The sequence below is a fragment of the Coptis chinensis genome, chromosome 2 (genome assembly GCF_015680905.1).
Source record: "Coptis chinensis isolate HL-2020 chromosome 2, ASM1568090v1, whole genome shotgun sequence".
NCBI classification, from domain to species: Eukaryota; Viridiplantae; Streptophyta; class Magnoliopsida; order Ranunculales; family Ranunculaceae; genus Coptis; species Coptis chinensis.
Genome location: NC_141457.1, coordinates 5050434 through 5067040, shown reverse-complemented (window position 1 = coordinate 5067040; position 16607 = coordinate 5050434). Strand labels below are relative to the sequence as shown.

The 16607-nt window shown below is 35.7% G+C and overlaps 2 protein-coding genes across 3 annotated transcripts; one reads left to right on the top strand and one right to left on the bottom strand.

Annotated features, from left to right (window-relative positions):
- The first annotated feature begins 3147 nt into the window (after nucleotides 1-3147).
- On the top strand, nucleotides 3148-8703 carry LOC147514489 (uncharacterized). Of its 2 annotated transcripts, none has more exons than XM_086583409.1 (3): nucleotides 3148-4782; nucleotides 5143-5265; nucleotides 8327-8703. In XM_086583409.1, the coding sequence occupies exon 1, from the start codon at nucleotides 3196-3198 to the stop codon at nucleotides 4711-4713; it is 1518 nt and encodes a 505-aa protein (XP_086439535.1). In that variant the 5' UTR covers nucleotides 3148-3195; the 3' UTR covers nucleotides 4714-4782; nucleotides 5143-5265; nucleotides 8327-8703. The 2 variants fall into 2 exon arrangements, with proteins under 2 accessions (XP_086439535.1, XP_086439537.1); XM_086583411.1 differs by having other exon boundaries at nucleotides 3209-4782; nucleotides 5146-5265.
- A 1463-nt stretch (nucleotides 8704-10166) lies between these two features.
- Nucleotides 10167-13302, bottom strand: LOC147514488 (CASP-like protein 5C1). Its single transcript, XM_086583397.1, has 3 exons — nucleotides 12763-13302; nucleotides 10547-10679; nucleotides 10167-10450 (listed from the first exon to the last, which is right to left on the bottom strand). Exons 1-3 carry the CDS (start codon nucleotides 12891-12893, stop codon nucleotides 10256-10258), a joined length of 459 nt encoding a protein of 152 aa, XP_086439523.1. The 5' UTR covers nucleotides 12894-13302; the 3' UTR covers nucleotides 10167-10255.
- Between the last annotated feature and the right edge of the window lie 3305 nt (nucleotides 13303-16607).

Here is a 16607-nt window from a genome sequence, read left to right as displayed (position 1 = left end):
TCGTAACATTTTGAAAGGACGGACATAGCGATATGCCATCTACATAGATGCTTGTGTGCGTTAGGAAAAACTTTGTCAGCGACACTCATCAGGGCCAAGTCCTTGTCAGACACGATCACGGATGGGCTTATGTCACCAAGCAAGCCACTAAAATGACGCAGGGCCCACTCATAGTTGATTGTTGTTTCAGACTGAAGCAGCACCTGACACACGGTGAAAGACTTTCACGTTGAACTCACCCCAACAAACTGTACGAAAGGTCACCGATACCTGTTAGTTTTATAAGTAGCGCCTAACATGAAAATTGTTGGAAAAGTCTGAGCCAACTTAACACCTTCTGGATAGGCCCATAACAACCCTATTATCTCCTCGGTATTCTCATCCTGTCTCAACTCCTCAAAATAATATTTTTTTGCTAACAACTCACGCAATCTCTACAATTGTGTGAGACCGTTCATATCCAATTTCCTCACCTTTTGCCTTGCAGTGTAGACTTGGGATATACTAGATATGTTTTCATGATACCTATTCTTGATGGAATCCAAAATTTGTTTAGGCTTTATTCCACACTTACTCATCTCTGACAAGTACTCAAACTCTGGAACGGTCAGACGAGTAGCAAATGCATGTCCTTCAAGGGTCTTCACCAATACATGGTTGTGAATACCATTTCTAACTTTTATTTTCCAACTATCGACAATGCCGCGTTGGAAAACACCTTTTAACTTAAATGGACATCCCGATTTCTTGGTTCCCGACCTTCTCTTATTAGCCCTCCCTTTGCCTTCCTTCTTGTGCGACCGATACACACCTGAGCACTCACAAGCCAAATTCAATCTTGCTACTTAGTTTCCCTTGGCACACTCCGACTTTTCAATGACCACAACAACATTAACGTGTTTTCCTCTAGCAGTTGCCCAACCAATTGTCTCGCTACGTGTATGAAAGACCTAAACACATAAAAAAACAACAACTATTATTAATACACTAATAAAATTACATTTAGAAAATTTAAAAAAAAAATGAAATCAATGCCTACTCAATCATACCTCTTTTATAGTAAAAATTTATGTTGTATCACTTAAAATCGGTTGACAATCCACGTCATTCGAGTTTGTAGAGAATCAGTTTTTGGATAGTGGCAAATAATCCTACATATAGAAAAATAAAACAAGAGTCTCAAACAATTTGCATTTAGGAAATAAGGGATTTCAAAGTCACAAAAAAAAAATGAACTTCTAACTAAATTTAGTCCAAACGACCAAGCAAAGTAGTTCTATAGTGTCCCCAAACGACCTAGCCATTCGTTCTATAGTGTCCCCAAACGACCCAGCCATATCGTTCTATAGTGTCCCCAAACGACCCAGTCATGTCGTTCCATAGTGTCCCCAAACGACCCAGCCATATCATTTGGGCCCGGGTTTTGCATTCATTCATTCATTCAATCAATCAAGTATTTTGTATTCATTCTAATAAAGTGTTACCTCATTATTTAGGTTTGCACTTTGTCGTCGACGATTTCTCGGCATCTCATTTGCTCGACTAGTCGCATCTTCAAATTCTTCACCTTCACCTTCAACATTTTGTTCCATTTCTTCACTTTCAACATATCTTCTATTTTCTCATTCTCTAATTTGTTGTTGCACCTCAAACATTACCTCAAATGCTTATTCTTCATCTTTATGTTCCATTTAGAGAAACTTGAGTATTCCAATATGTAGAGAAACTTGAGTATTCTTTGTAAGAAGTAAGGATTTTAATGAAAAAAAGAGTAAGGAGGAGTAAATGAGAAACTTGAGTATTCTATATAGAGATATTTGAAATTTTGATATATTTCGAATAATTGAGTGAAATATGTTTGTAAACCCTAAACTCTAAACTATAAATCCCCAATTAGTTTATTATTCACAATTGAATAAAAAAAAAATAGAAAATAACAAGTTTAGATATAAAACAAATTATTATTTTAGATTTGGATAATTGAGTGAAATATGTTTGAAATTAAAATTTTGTTATGTTGGTAAGAAATTTGTAAACCCTGAACTTTAAACCCTAAACCCAAACCCCAAACCTCTAAAGTAGTTTATGATTCAAAATTTGAAAAAGAAAATAAAAAATAACAAGTTTAGATATAAAAAAAATTATTATTTCGAATAATTAAGTCAAATATGTTGGTACGAAATTTGTAAACCCTGAACCCTAAACCCCAAACCCCCAAACTAGTTTATGATTCACAATTTTAAAAATAAAATAAAAAAATAACAAGTTTAGATATAAAACAAATTATTATTTCAAATAATTAAGTGAAATATGTCGGTACGAAATTTCTAAACCCTAAACCCTGAACCCCAAACTTCAAACAAATTATTATTTTAGATATAATTAAGTGAAATAATTAAGTTTATGATTCACAATTGAAAAAATAATAATAATAACAAGTTTAGATATAAAACAAATTATTATTTTAGATTTTAACATGTTTGATTACATGTTTTAACTTGGTTATATAGATATTATGTCATAACAGATAAAGAGTGCAGAGTGCATGTAATTGTGTTGTTCCTAACCCAATTTTTTAAATCGAATTTCAATTCTCCTAATTCAATTAGGATGTGTTGATAATTGATCATTACTAATTCAATTTTGCACATAATTGTTTAAATAAATTATTGTACACTTATGATTGATTAATTATTTGTATTATAAGAAAAGTGTTCAATGTTTATGTATAAGAAAAGTGTAATTGGTGTTTATGTCCAAACGACTTCACCATATTGCCCCATAGAAGCCCTAAACGATCCAGCCATACCGCTTGCATGTGATACCAAATGATTAGCCAAATCTAAAATGCACACACAAACGATATGGTGGTACCGTTTGAGTGTATACTCAAACGACGTGGACATATCGTTTGAGTGTTACTCAAACACTTAAACGACTTGGTCATATCGTTTGAGTGTATACTCAAACGACGTGTCCATATCGTTTGAGTGTATATGCAAACGACATAGCGGGATCGTTTGAGTGCACAGTCTGGGCTTTGATGGCAAACTTTTAATATGACAAATTTGTAAAAAAAAAAAAAAATTAAGGGGTTGCACAATCCAATTTGATGAGTGCCCGATGGAATCACCTATAGTTATAAGAAACAATAAACTGGTTATAGCCGGTTTTTTCGGTTTCTTTTTTGTATTTATGTTGTTGTTACCCCACAGAAGAAGAAAAAGTGGAAAAACAATGGCGGTGGTGGTTATATCAAGAGCTTCGCATCTTCTTACGTTAATAACAAAACAAATCTCTCTGCCCCTTTTATTCTCCACGTCATCATCAGACTTGTCACTTATTATATCCGAGGTTGTTTCGATACTGAAAGAACAACGCTCAAAAAGCCGATGGAACTACATTAAAACACTAGTCAACCCAAACGGTTTCACTTCAAAACAAGTTTCCGAAATCACCCTTGGAATAAAAAACAATCCCCGACTTGCCCTACGTTTTTTCCACTGGTCACAGAAAAACTCACTCTGTAAACACGACCTCGTTTCATACTCCACTATTATTCACATTCTTGCTAGAGCCCGTCTTAAAACTTCATCACAAACTTTAATGCGAACTGTCATTCGTGTTTACGACCCGTTGGAGGTATTTGAAACACTTGTTAAGAGTTATAGGTATTGTGACTCAGCTCCATTTGTGTTTGATTTACTTGTTAAGGTTTGTTTGTTGGGGAATAAGATTGATTGTGCCATTGAGATTGTTAGAATGTTACGTTCTCGGGGTATTTCTATGAATATTACTACTTGTAATATGTTGATTAGGTGTGTTTTTAAGTTGAGAGGTTGTGATGCTTGTTTAGTTGTGTATAGACAAGTTTTTAGAGATAGGATTATGCCCAATGTGCAAACTATGAATACTTTGTTGCTTTGTTTTTATCAAGATGGAATCATGGAAAGGGTTGAAGAGATTTGGGATGAAATGTGCAAACATTCAATGTGTTGTCGCCCGAATGTGTATAGTTATAGTGTTTTACTGGCGGCATTTTGTGACCAAGGAAAGATGGGAGAGGCCATGAGATTATGGGATGAAATGCGGGTTAAGGAAGTTAAGCCAGATGTTATGGCTTATAATACACTTATCAAGGGGTTATGTGAAAACAGAGAAATGGAAAGGGCAGAAGATTTTTTCCGTCAGATGGAAATGGATCGGATTGAGGCTACTTGTCTCACTTTTGAGCATTTGATTAGAGGATATTGTGAAGCTGGGGATGTTGAATCGGCAATGCTTTTGTACAGGAATATGTGCAGGACGAAAGAGTTTAGGCCGGAGGTGTTTACAGTTGAAGAAGTGATTAGAGCAATGTGTGGTAAGAATAAGATATTCGATGCTCTGAAGTTTTTTAGGGACACGGTGAAAAGGCATGGTCTTTGTCCTAGTGGAAGAAGCTACGAGTTTCTAATTAGAGGGTTATGTGAGGAGGGTAAGATGGAAGATGCACTAAAGCTGCAGACTGAAATGGTTGGGAAAGGGTTTGAGCCAAGTGTGGAGATATACAACTGTTTCATATCCGGGTACAGTAGACAGGGAAATGAGGAACTGTCAAGAAATTTGAGAAAGGAAATGGTTGATTTTGGTTTGAAGCAGGAAGGTGACGAACAAGATGAATTGACAAATCAAGCTACGCACCCTTGCCAATCTGAGTCACTATCCCAATAACCAGAGCTGATGCTGGCTGTTTGCTATGGCATGCAATAATTTGGCAAGATGTTGTTTAAGACAACTTAGGTATAATTTCCATCGTAAAGCTCTTTTGCACTTTATTGTATCGCCTTAAATTTAAAACAGTAGAAATTTAACCTTCATTATTATACGTCGGGCATTTATGGCCCTGCAAACTGTGTGCAAGAACATGTTTCTCCCCATTGCGGTTCAGATGTGTTTTAACTTTTCAACCAAAAAACAAATCAATTTAGAACCTATACAATACATTTTTACCTCTAATGAGCCGTAAGTTCGCTTGGTTTTCTCAAGCTGCCCAGCTTTAAACTACATTACCTCCTTGCATTCACTGATCTTGCTCTGCATTACCATCTCATGCCATTTTTCTTCATGGCTCTTACCTAACACACTGTTCAACATCTGCAGCAGTTACACTTCTTTGTGCCCAGGGAGTTGAAATTATCAAATGCGGGAATCAGCTCAAAAGCTGGTATACCTAGGCCTTCTTATCTAGAGGAGGAGGATAGTCAGGGCCTTATATGATTTGAGGTATCAACGTGAACTGAACACAATTTACTTTATGTACCTATTACCTATAAATAGTTCTTATAAAGATCTGTTGAGTAGGAATGATAGATTGGGAGCCTTGCTACCCTTGTGTCAAGTCTAGATGGTATTTCTGCAGTGAGACTGATTAGAGATTATCGATTTTTGGCTATTGGCAAGACTAGGAGTTTTTCTTTTATAGTCTTTTTATTACGTCCCTTTTTTCTCATCTGCAGCAGTATGTCTGGTCCTACCCTTAATTTTCTAAGTTCCTCAATTGGGAAGTCTAAATATTGTTGTGAAATCTCTTTTTTCATCTGATACACTGCACAAAATAGTTTACACATTATGGGAAACCTAATTACAACTTAGAAGAAGAAAATTTGTCATTATTTTCTTATCCTTTGTGTATGGGAGTCGGTCGGTCAAACTCATCAAGTTTTCTTTATTCCTGGCATATATGGTGTTCCGACATTAGCAGATGAATGAGGAATACTTAAGGACACGTGCTGAGAACTTGTTAAAGGATTAAATAACACAAAGTATTTATACTAGTGAATATAGTAGAGGACACGAGAAAAAAAATTGTAGAGAGGACTAAATCTCAAGTATGCATCTTTTTCATGTCACTTTTTTCTATACTGTTGCTCTCCATATCCACTTAATGAAGGCTTACGAAAGGTCGAGTTACAGTGAGGTACCTGTTGAGATTATAGACGAATTTATGTTTGGGATCATGAAATATAAATAATATAAGGCAAGATAGAATTTTAATATATCTCTTTAGAGAACCGTTTCTTTTCACTTAGCGCTTTACTCAATTGCTTTATGGTTAAGTGATTTGTGTGAACCAATTAATATTAAGCGCTTAATAAACGGAATGGAGAGGTGACGAGTTTTCTTTTTTCACAATGTTTAAATTTTTGTATCTCTTGCTTCCTATAAAAGTGGAGACATTAAAAGAAAACAACTTCTCTGTACAATGAGATTAAAGCATTTGTGCGGTTGGAAAACCACTTTATAAAATACGGCCAATGTTTTGTTAAATTCAAAAACTAAATAACTATGAATTATATGGCACATTACGTGGGACATTTATTATGTGGTCCACTTCATGTTTCCACAAAGTCTTGCATTCTCCTACTTGGGCCATGTGAGACAACTTGCTACTAATTTTACTTTATAAAATCTTTTATAAAAATGACTCTTTATGGGTTTGACAAGAAAATAATTGACGTCCGTGCTATCTCAAAATTTATATATTCTGTTCATATTTCTGACATTCATGCTATCTCAAAACTTATATTCCGTTAATATTTTTTGACATTTGTGATTCGTGCTATCTCAAAACTTGTATATTCTGTTCATATTTTAAACAATTCGGATGCCATATACCTTTGTTAGTCATGGTGATTGTGTCAACAAAGTGTTACACAACCTTTTCCATGTACTACAATAGCAACTTCTTGACATGGACCATTTGCTAGATGTGTAGACCCATATTAAATTGCTTAAATCACGTTCAACAGTCCAACACCATATCATGTTCACATCCATTCATCAAGTTGCTAATGTTATAGTACATGGAAGGAGCTGTTTCGCTTCATTGGCTCAATACCGCCATGACTCACATAAGTTGGTTGTTTAACTTTGGCAATATGATGACCGAATTGTATAAATCGTGAATTGGTTGTATATGTTTTGAATTCACAATTGGGTGTCAGTAATTTCCTTGTCAACCCATGCATCATTTTATAAAACCTTTTTAAAGTTAAAATTACTATTAAGATGTGTCACATGCGCCAAGTGGGAGAATGTAAGATCTTTGTGGCCAATGTGATGTTCACCATAGATAAATATCTCCACATACTATGGCCTACTTGATACAAACTAGTTTAGTTTTTGAAACCAACTATACATTCGTTGTGTTTATGAAGAGGTTTTTCAAATTTACACAAGCTTTAATGTCATTGATTAGAGAAGTGGTTTTTCACAGTTAGTGTCTACTTTTATGGCAAAATGCTAAGGGAAGAGAAAAGATCTTTTAAAGAGCTTTACTGGTTTTCTATTATTTATTTGCAATGGATTGAGAGACAATCTGATGCGGACATCAATAGGCCCAAGCCCAGATGCATAAAGAGGCGTCCATCTTTTTAGTAGTCTTTTGTTTTTAGAATGCCATGTGGCATATTACTATTGGTTTATTGCTTTCTAGGATACTTATAAATAAGGGGCTTGAGGTTAGGGTTAGACAGTTGATGTTTAGTAGTGATTTTCTTTCTCAGAGTCAATAAAAGAGACTTCTTTATTTTAGGGTTCTTAATTGTTTTTCATATAAGTTGTAGATTTCTTCTTCTTAATCGCTTCCGCTCATAAATCTACATCACAATCGCTAAAATTTTATGTGAGTGAAATCAATTACCCAATGCCGTAGATGTAACATTACTGAATTGTGTGGATTTCTACTCTATCAATCTATCATCGTCCTCTAATCTTAACCTCCATCCTTTAACCTTCTCCATTGATGATTGTAACTCATCACCAATTGGTTTTGAGTTGGATGCTCATAGAGTTTAAGGCTCACTTTTCGGATTCTCTTTGCTATTAATATGGATGTTGGCAGGGTTTATTTACTGGCTTCATCTGAGTTTTGATTTGGCTAAAGTAGTTACTTGTTATGTGGTGTTTGCCTGAGTATATTTTGGAAAATGTGGTTAAAGTCTTTCTGCTCTTGTTTTTCGTTTTCTTGGAATATTTTTTCAGCCTTGCCTTCTCATCTCTTAGTCAAATTCCATTCATCAATATTTGTATGTCTTTTTCCTTATCTTTTATCTTTCTTCCTTTTTTAACCAATGTTAAGACAATAATTAAGGTGATAAAACAAAAATGCTGCAACAGTTATCGTCTTCCTATGTTATGTTAGTCCACATCCGTTTCTGGTAATGGCATTTCAAATTCAAAATATAAACTGACATTCCTTAATAGTGTGTGTTTGTATGTATATATTTCTCTGTGTTTAAGTGTTTGGGACTGTGGGTTAAATTTTTGTCATTTTCTTTGGCAGGCACACATTATTTTCACTGTTGAAGATGCTCATCAGCAATGCCATGTCAAAGGCCGACGACTTGAAGTCTTGAATCCGATCTGCACTTGATGAAACCGTAGGTTTCCCATGATCACTTCATTTGTCTTTCGTGCAGTACTTCAGTATATGGCAAATGCCAGGGCCACACGACGAAGCAGCCCATCAGCCCCAATCTTGTCTGTGGAGTCGGCTTCAGTTTTTGTTTTGCTTAGATGCCAAAACCCAGATTTGCCAATGTACAGAAACAACTAGCCAAGCGTTTTCTTAGAAGTTGTAGCAAGGTGCTTCTAAAAATGTCGCCACATTGTGAAACTGGATGTAAATTGCTTTATTATGTGTAGGCTGTGTTAACTACTCTTCTGATGCTTAAGGATGTCTTTATTCTCCAAAAGTCCAAATGAATGTGATACCGTGTCTATATTACATTTGTGAATCCATACAAGTTTCGGTTTAAGCTTCAACCACTCATTTATTCCACTCACATTCTTGCATCTCTTTCACTGGAACACAGGGTTACTAGTTTTGGTTATCAAGTTTTGCTCACAAATATCGTTGGATTCTCTAGTGAAGCCGTGAAGGTTCATTTAAGTAGTACAATACCAAATAGATGAGCAGTTCATTGTAGAGTTGGTGTTCTATTCTTCGAATTTAATTTTGATCTGGGCTACCACGAGAATATCCCTATAGGGATGAGTGTTCCGAGACCGTTGGATCCAAAATCCAACGGTCCGAAAATCAAAAACAAAAAGGAAGAGAGAGAATATAGGTTTGTTTTTTATTTTCGGACCGTTGGATCTCGGATCCAACGGTCTCGGCTGGCGTCCCTATGAGGATATCCTCGGGGTAGACGAACTCTTTAATTTTAGCTGGAGTTTATATAGAACTTTTTTATTTTTCACGTACATATTTCACTGGCATAAACCCGTCAGCTACTGGGGTCACGTTTGTGTTCTCCAAATATTGCAAGGCGTTGGGGTTTGTACTTTTGTTCCTTCCAGCCAGTGGCGGACCCAGACATTTTCCTGAGGGTATCTAACATTTCGTTCCTATAATCTACCTACATACAGAAAGGCCAACTTGAACAAGAATTTTTTTTTATGTTCAAAAGTCACAATAAGTTAGGAGTTTTCTAAACAGGATTCAGATATGTTAGATTTGGAGTCTAAGGCAGTAATGTAAAGCAAGAGAATATCATTAAAGCTGATAGCTTTCTTGCTCTTCTTCTAGGACACAATATACTATATATGTATCATTTTCTTAGAAGTGAAGGTATTCAACCTTCACCAAAAAAAAAAGGTATTCAAACCCTCAACCCCTCTTGGGTCTGTCCCTGCTTCCAGCACAAATGCCCAAGTATCAAACGTGCTCTATTGGCGCTACAAAGTCTCGTATCTCACAGTGACCCTTTCTTAGTAACAACACTAGAAAAGCAATATGGTGCGTTAATGCATGTGAATTGAGAGAACTTTAGTCCTGTGTTGAATCTGATTATATCACCAGCATCTGATAGCAGGCAAATTGTGAAATTAGACGCAAATCGCTTTATTGTCTTAGGCTACGTAAGGATGACGTTAATTTGTGTGCTATTAATACGTTTGCGAGTCCACACAGGTGCAGGTATGAGCTTCAACGACGTGGTCTCTTTTCTCATATCCTTGGCACCTCGTTTGCTGGCGACACAGGGCTGCTTGAATGTTCACAATACTCAATTGCATGAAATTGGCCCAACCCCCAGAATATTCAGGTTAACCGAAATATGAATACGGTTATAAAAAATTAAAGTTCCATACTTCTATACGATGACAATGGGGTGCTTAGATTTCTGTAATCATTCACAAACGACTTTATTGTGCTCTTCGGCTGGACAAAACAATGAAAACTTTTTTATGCATATACAAAAGTAAACATTCACAAGGATGGGAGAAGCCAGAGATTGAAAAGAGATGAAGCAGCTATTAGAAACCATGACAAGAAGGCCATTACAGCCGACAGCTGATATCTATTGCAGAACTTGGAAGGACAGTATGGCCCATCTAATGTCACTAGTAAATCTATAGCACTGGCTGTTGAGCAAGCTGCTGCTAATGATAGAAGCGATAAAACCTGTGGTAAATATAATCGTATATCAGTATAAAGTTTTTGGAACATATAAGATAAACCGGTCTACTGATCTAGAATGAATAGAGACAAAACACATACCCAATCTCCCGTGGCAACTATTACCAGTATTCCTCGTTGTCGAAGAGGACAGCCAACTAGAACTGAATATCCATCTACGAGCGCCAATGTGAAGCTCCATGGAATCACCAAACCCATGACTGTTACCAAGTAGCTGTTGAATCAACTAAGTCAGTTACCATTATAACTTCAAATGCTAGTAATGTCTCTTTCTAATGGTTGCTCATAATCAATATACTCTTAGTGTACAAGTGAAGAACTTAACTACAGATCAATAAGATAAATCATTTGTTGAAGCATTCTCGTTAAATTAGTAACTTCTCAAAGAAACAACAAATTAGTAGAGCGGGTCAAGAGGGACATTTCTTAAGACCAAGAAAGACAAAGAAACTTGACCTTTTCCAAGAGAATACTGGAACAAATCTTATACTCGGGTATAAGATCAAAAAAGAGAGGAAACACATGGAAAATCTATTGAAGCATAAGTAAATGGTACTTGGATGTAGTTCTAAAATGATAAATGCAAGATAATTCAGAGACATAAGCGTCAACTTGATAAACACCTCCATGTAGAGTTGAATGGTAGAAAACGATTCATTCGAATAAAGCATAGATGACTGGATTAGTTCTAATTCACTTGTTTGCAAATACCGTGTGGTTCGCTGCAGTTAAGGTTCATTTTATAATACAGCAAGTCAGCAAAACATATAAGTGGCAGGGTAATTCTAATATAAAGCAAAAGAGATATTGGCTTCAGTGCAGAGTTGGCGTTTTAACGTGGAATTAAATTGTAGCTACAGCTTAATAGAATTTTCACTCACATATACACCAGCTACCTACTCTGCCCTTTCTACTTACTCTACCCTTGTTTGAGTTCAGAAAACATAAATAGCTCAATACAAAGTCTATATTTGTAGTTTGTTCCTTCCAGCATGACTGCTGGAAGTATCAGTCTACTCAAGTCTTGCATCATCACTGTTTCCCTTCCTAACTCAGGTGTCAGGAACAGCACTGCAATAGTCATGTGTTGGGAGTGGATAGGAACTGGCAGAACTTCAGTCACAGAGCTTAGGTTTCAAATTGAAGTATGCAGCATGAATGTGGTGTCCACAGAAAAAGCAAGGTCATAGATTACATGAAAATCTCTACAGTCAGTGCACTTTTGAAAGTGGTGTTTCACAATGTCTACTCAGAATCTTGAGGTTGTAATTGTCCAAATATACTTGTGGTTACCAGCATTTCATTGTGTGGCACCAGATGGACTCTGACAAGTAAGAATGTGATGAATAATTTGTAATAAATAATCAACAAATGGATCAAAGCAAGGTTTAAACGACAAACTTCTGAATAAGGCCAAAAGGTAAGAATTTCATTTGCAGCATACATAAATATTTGAAATTCCATAGGGATTACAATTGATGATCAAGAATTGTGACGGTATCAACATCTTTCCTCGACATCATTGTACTCTATAACTTACCACAAACATGTTAACGTGGAGACTAATTTCACACTACACCGTTCCTGCAAGTTACCGCCAATGCAGAATTAGGAGGTTTATTGTGCACAGACTAGGAATCTTGGGAGGTTGTATGGGGAGGAGGGGAAACTCTCTCTTCCCCAATCTTCCCTTTCCGGCTTTGTTCTTCCACTATTTGTTTTTTCTCTCTTCGCTATCACTACCACCACCACCACCATCATTCTTCTTCTTCTCCTTCCTTAACTCTATGTAACGCTGGTCTTCACCGCTTCGCGGCTTTCTAGTTCTAGTGGAGAAAATGCACTATGTGAACCACATAAATTGTTTGTGTATTTTTCTTCTTGTTAGATTTGGATTATGATGCATCTTTCACTGCCTTTGCTAATCCTAACATAATAATGAGGTTTCCAATACAAATCTTCCTCGACAAACTCTACTGGCAAGATATAATGAACTATTCAATCTTCCTGCCAATGACAATTTCATTTGCAATTATTCCTTCATTAACAAAACACAGACGTTATCAATTCAACACTATTTGAGCACATAATTGTTCAATATTCTTGCCGACGATGATGTCATCAACAATTATTCTTTCAGTCTCCAAATCCTTATTAATAATCTACAATAATATTAGCACTAAAATATGAAATTGCCAAAATATCCAATAAACAATTTTTTTTTTATTCATTTCATAAAAACAGGAAATTCAAGAATCTAAAACATGGATATTACCATAATTGCAAATTAATATTACCAGAAAGAAGTGTAGCTGTAGAACTGAACACCCAGAGACATGAACAGTAAAGAAGCAGTAGAGAAAACAGTCTGTCCCAATCTCAAAGAGAAACTAGCACTTGTCCCCAAAGAGCCTGGTACTTCTTCCATCTCTTGGGATGCATGCACTCTACACGTGATACTATACTACCCATCTTACCCGATCATCAAGACTTGTCACTCTTTGCCATGCCAACCATCTCATTTATTCCAAAAAACACAAAAAAAACAAGTTTACAGCAACAAGATCAATATGAAACTGAACGACACACACTTATATATAAAACTGAATGGGCTTGTTAGGCTTTTAAGGTAAAGGAAATACTTATAACGTTTCAAGAAGAAGAAGAAGAAGAAGAAGAGCAAGAAATGAAGAGGTGGTTGTTTGGTGGAAAAGTAAGCCGTCGTTCTCTCCGGGATTTTGCGATATTTCGCACAATATATATATATATATATATTTGGCTCGCAAATCGCTATATAGTGGTGAATTCTCAACGATATTTAAAATTTTCAAAATGTTCATAGGGAATATTATTATTATCATCATCTGAATACAATCCACATATTTCTTACTTTAATTTAATTTAAGCAGTTATATTCCACTGGTATGCACGTACATATTTCCCATCCCAAAAATAGTATATGCCATCTCCGCGTGCAGTCCATCGACATTCATCGCACCTGTACATAGGTTCTGAGTACCTTTTATCTTGGTCATATATGACGAAACTATTAGAATTGTAACGACCTTTTCCATCCCTCCACCGCATGCTGCACCAGTAAAGTTTAGTAACCCATAATCTACCGTCATAGAAATCCCAGTAGAAACTTTCTTGATAATTAAGGATTTGCAAACCAAGATCCTTGCTCCCAGATTTGCAATGGAGAGACATGGGTGTGCCAGGATATAATTCATTATCTACAAGCATATAATGAAAGCTTGCCATTGAGAAGGTACAAAAAGAGTATAAGAGAGCCACTAAAACAAATAGAATGATGTGACTACTTTTATTGAAGACACCCATTGTTGTTGTTGAAGCTACTCTACTGTTTCGCTCACTGATCGTCTCTTATATACGAGAGCTATTCATCAAAAGAACACTAGCAATGAATTTCTTTTGTTTTTTTTACATATACGTTTCCCTCAATTCCAACCTGTAGCTGGAAAAAATCATTTCCAACCAAATCTTAAACTGTTGCAATAGGTATATTTTCACATTCATTTTAGTATACCTTAAAAGAGTAATTCCAAATAAAATATAACTCAAATTGGTATCTTAGAGACTTATACTAAACAAATGTTTTAATCCCATATTAGATGATTCGCATTTACTTTTTGCTAAAGATTTATTTGCCTTAATTGTTTTTTTTTTATAGTACAGTATATACAAATCATATATTTCAAACTTTCCTTCCAAAATAATCTCTTTCATCACCACATTTCCAACAAATCTACTAAATTAGGATGACAGTGGAGGCAAAAAAATATATATATAATCATGAACCCATTAATAGCAATCAAAATCCTCCAAAGACCTATATATAAGTTTACTCTTTTTGATTAGCTCATTATAATCTATTTCACAATATATGGTTAAATAACCAAATATTTATTGTGTCTTTCATAGAATTAAGAAAAGAAAAATAGTAGCAACACTTGGAATGATAAATAAACTCAAACATCATTATAAATCCTGGAATCAAAATAGAGATGATAAACATGGAAGATTTAATGTAGCAAGTAATTAGTGATTAGATGTAGTTCTAAGTGATCATAAGTTCCGAACACAGAGATATACGCCTTGAATTAATATCCGGCTTAAGGCAGAGCTGAATGATAGAAACAGATACATTTGCAAATAAATCATTGACGGCGATAGTAGCTCTTATTATTACTTTTTTCAAATATATTATGGTGAAAGTTTATCTCTGACTCTACTAGTAATTGATATCCATCACTTTTCGGTATAAAGATACGAAATCTTTATTTCGTTCGGAGTAGACTCAAGTCCTTACTCACGTCTTTTTGCGTTTAGTTGAGTAGGGATTCGAACCAACCTAAATTCTAAGACAACATACAACTTTCTAATGCTCTAAAAGGGGAAACTATTGAGTAAGTTTAATATTGAATTACTAGCTAAGTTTGGTTTTGTTGTTTAAGTCCTAACGAGTGAAAAAAAATGTGAAAACACGAAAACGGTAGAAAAAGACTAAGAATTTTACAAGATATTTAAGAAGAAGGAAGTAGTGGAAGATTATAATACTCATGCAATAACTTATTATCTTATCTTAGTATAGGATTCCTACGGTCTCGAGTATATTATCAAACCCGAACCGGCTTGAGCGTCGATCCCTACTGAGATGAACTCATCTCTAAGTCCATTTCCCTAGCATAAGAAGTTGAACTGGACTTTCATCTCTGAAACTCCATCTCAACTTCTGGACTCATAAAATATAATCCTGTCAAATCTAGAAACAAGGAGTTAATTAAGGCTCGCGCGCGCAGCTATCCCAGGGCATGGAAAGGGAGGCGCACGCGAGTCTTTCTTCACTTCCAGGCCTCAAGTTTGGCCGAACACTACTATTTTAGGGTAGTGTGTTATATGCGTCTTTAGGTCTAGGCAGTGAATCCTACTACAAAGAAATCTATACAAACCCTCACATGAGCATCATTAACCCTCCACCTTGGAGGATTTTAGCTCATGATCCTTGGGTTTATTTTTGTAAGATACAAACTAATAAGTAATAAAAAGAATAAAGAAATGTAAAAACAGATTACCTAAGAAAGAAAGAAATTTTATTAGAAACTAGAAAATGTTTCCACCATTAACATCTTACAAGCTTTCTTTATAAAAAAACAAAAACTCCCCTCCAAAAGATAAAGACTAGGAATTTAAATGGAACAAGAGTCAGGGCAATCAATGTAGTACATCCCCCCTTGTTTTGTTTTCTTCTCTATTTGAAAGAAATCTTATTTCCTCCCATGTGAAACACCAAACCACATTTACTTCCTTCTTACCCACATAATCCACAACAAAGTGACACCTATATTTTTTTCACTATTAACACCTAATCTCATCTAACTTTATTACCTACATGCAAGGTGTCACTTTTGCACCAATTATTTGTACCTTTGTCATGACTTGTATGATGACTCATCAAATCTTGTGGTCCCGTATAGTGGGTCCACGTGTAGTCCAGTGGCGGTTCGGTCTTTTGGCAATTTTACAACTTCTCACCTATGCGTAGAGTTCATCGCACTGATCATTTGAGCAGCTCACTTGTCGCATTCGGAGTCCTGGTTCAAGAGGTAGGAGCTTCGGAAGTTTGATGCTTCTGTGCGGATTTGTTGGGCTTCACATGGGCTTAATTAGAAAGCTTATGTACACTCCCTATTGCGTGTTTAAATGTTGGGTTTATCATTATTTGTACGTTAGTTGCTCCAACCTGCAAAAACACGAAAATGCGATTATTTCATGATTATTAAACACATAATTAACCAAATTTATATGTCTCAATGGGGTTTAATATTACAGTTTGGGTGCTTATCACACCTCCACCATAGACTTCATGGGTCCCTTTCCAAATTCTTATGGCTTCTTATACATACTGGTAGCTGTTGACTACGTGTCAAAATGGATTGAGGCTTTGGCATGTCGTGCTAATGATCATAAAATGGTCGTTTTGTTCGTAAAGGAAAATATTTTCTCTTGATTTGGTGTTCCCAAAGCTATAATTAGTGATGGGGGAAAACCTTTCTGTAATAAAATTTTTAAATCATTAGTAAAGAAATATGGAGTCACACACAAAGTGGCAACTCCGTAT

Excerpts from the sequence above, each read along its gene's own strand:
- LOC147514489 (XM_086583409.1), top strand. The coding sequence starts at position 3,196 with ATGTTGTTGTTACCCCACAGAAGAAGAAAAAGTGGAAAAACAATGGCG.
- LOC147514488 (XM_086583397.1), bottom strand. The coding sequence starts at position 12,893 with ATGGAAGAAGTACCAGGCTCTTTGGGGACAAGTGCTAGTTTCTCTTTG. Across the intron at positions 10,680-12,762 it reads TACAGCTACACTTCTTTCTG|CTACTTGGTAACAGTCATGG; the intron begins GTAATATTAATT and ends TTGATTCAACAG. Across the intron at positions 10,451-10,546 it reads TAGTTGCCACGGGAGATTGG|GTTTTATCGCTTCTATCATT; the intron begins GTATGTGTTTTG and ends TATTTACCACAG.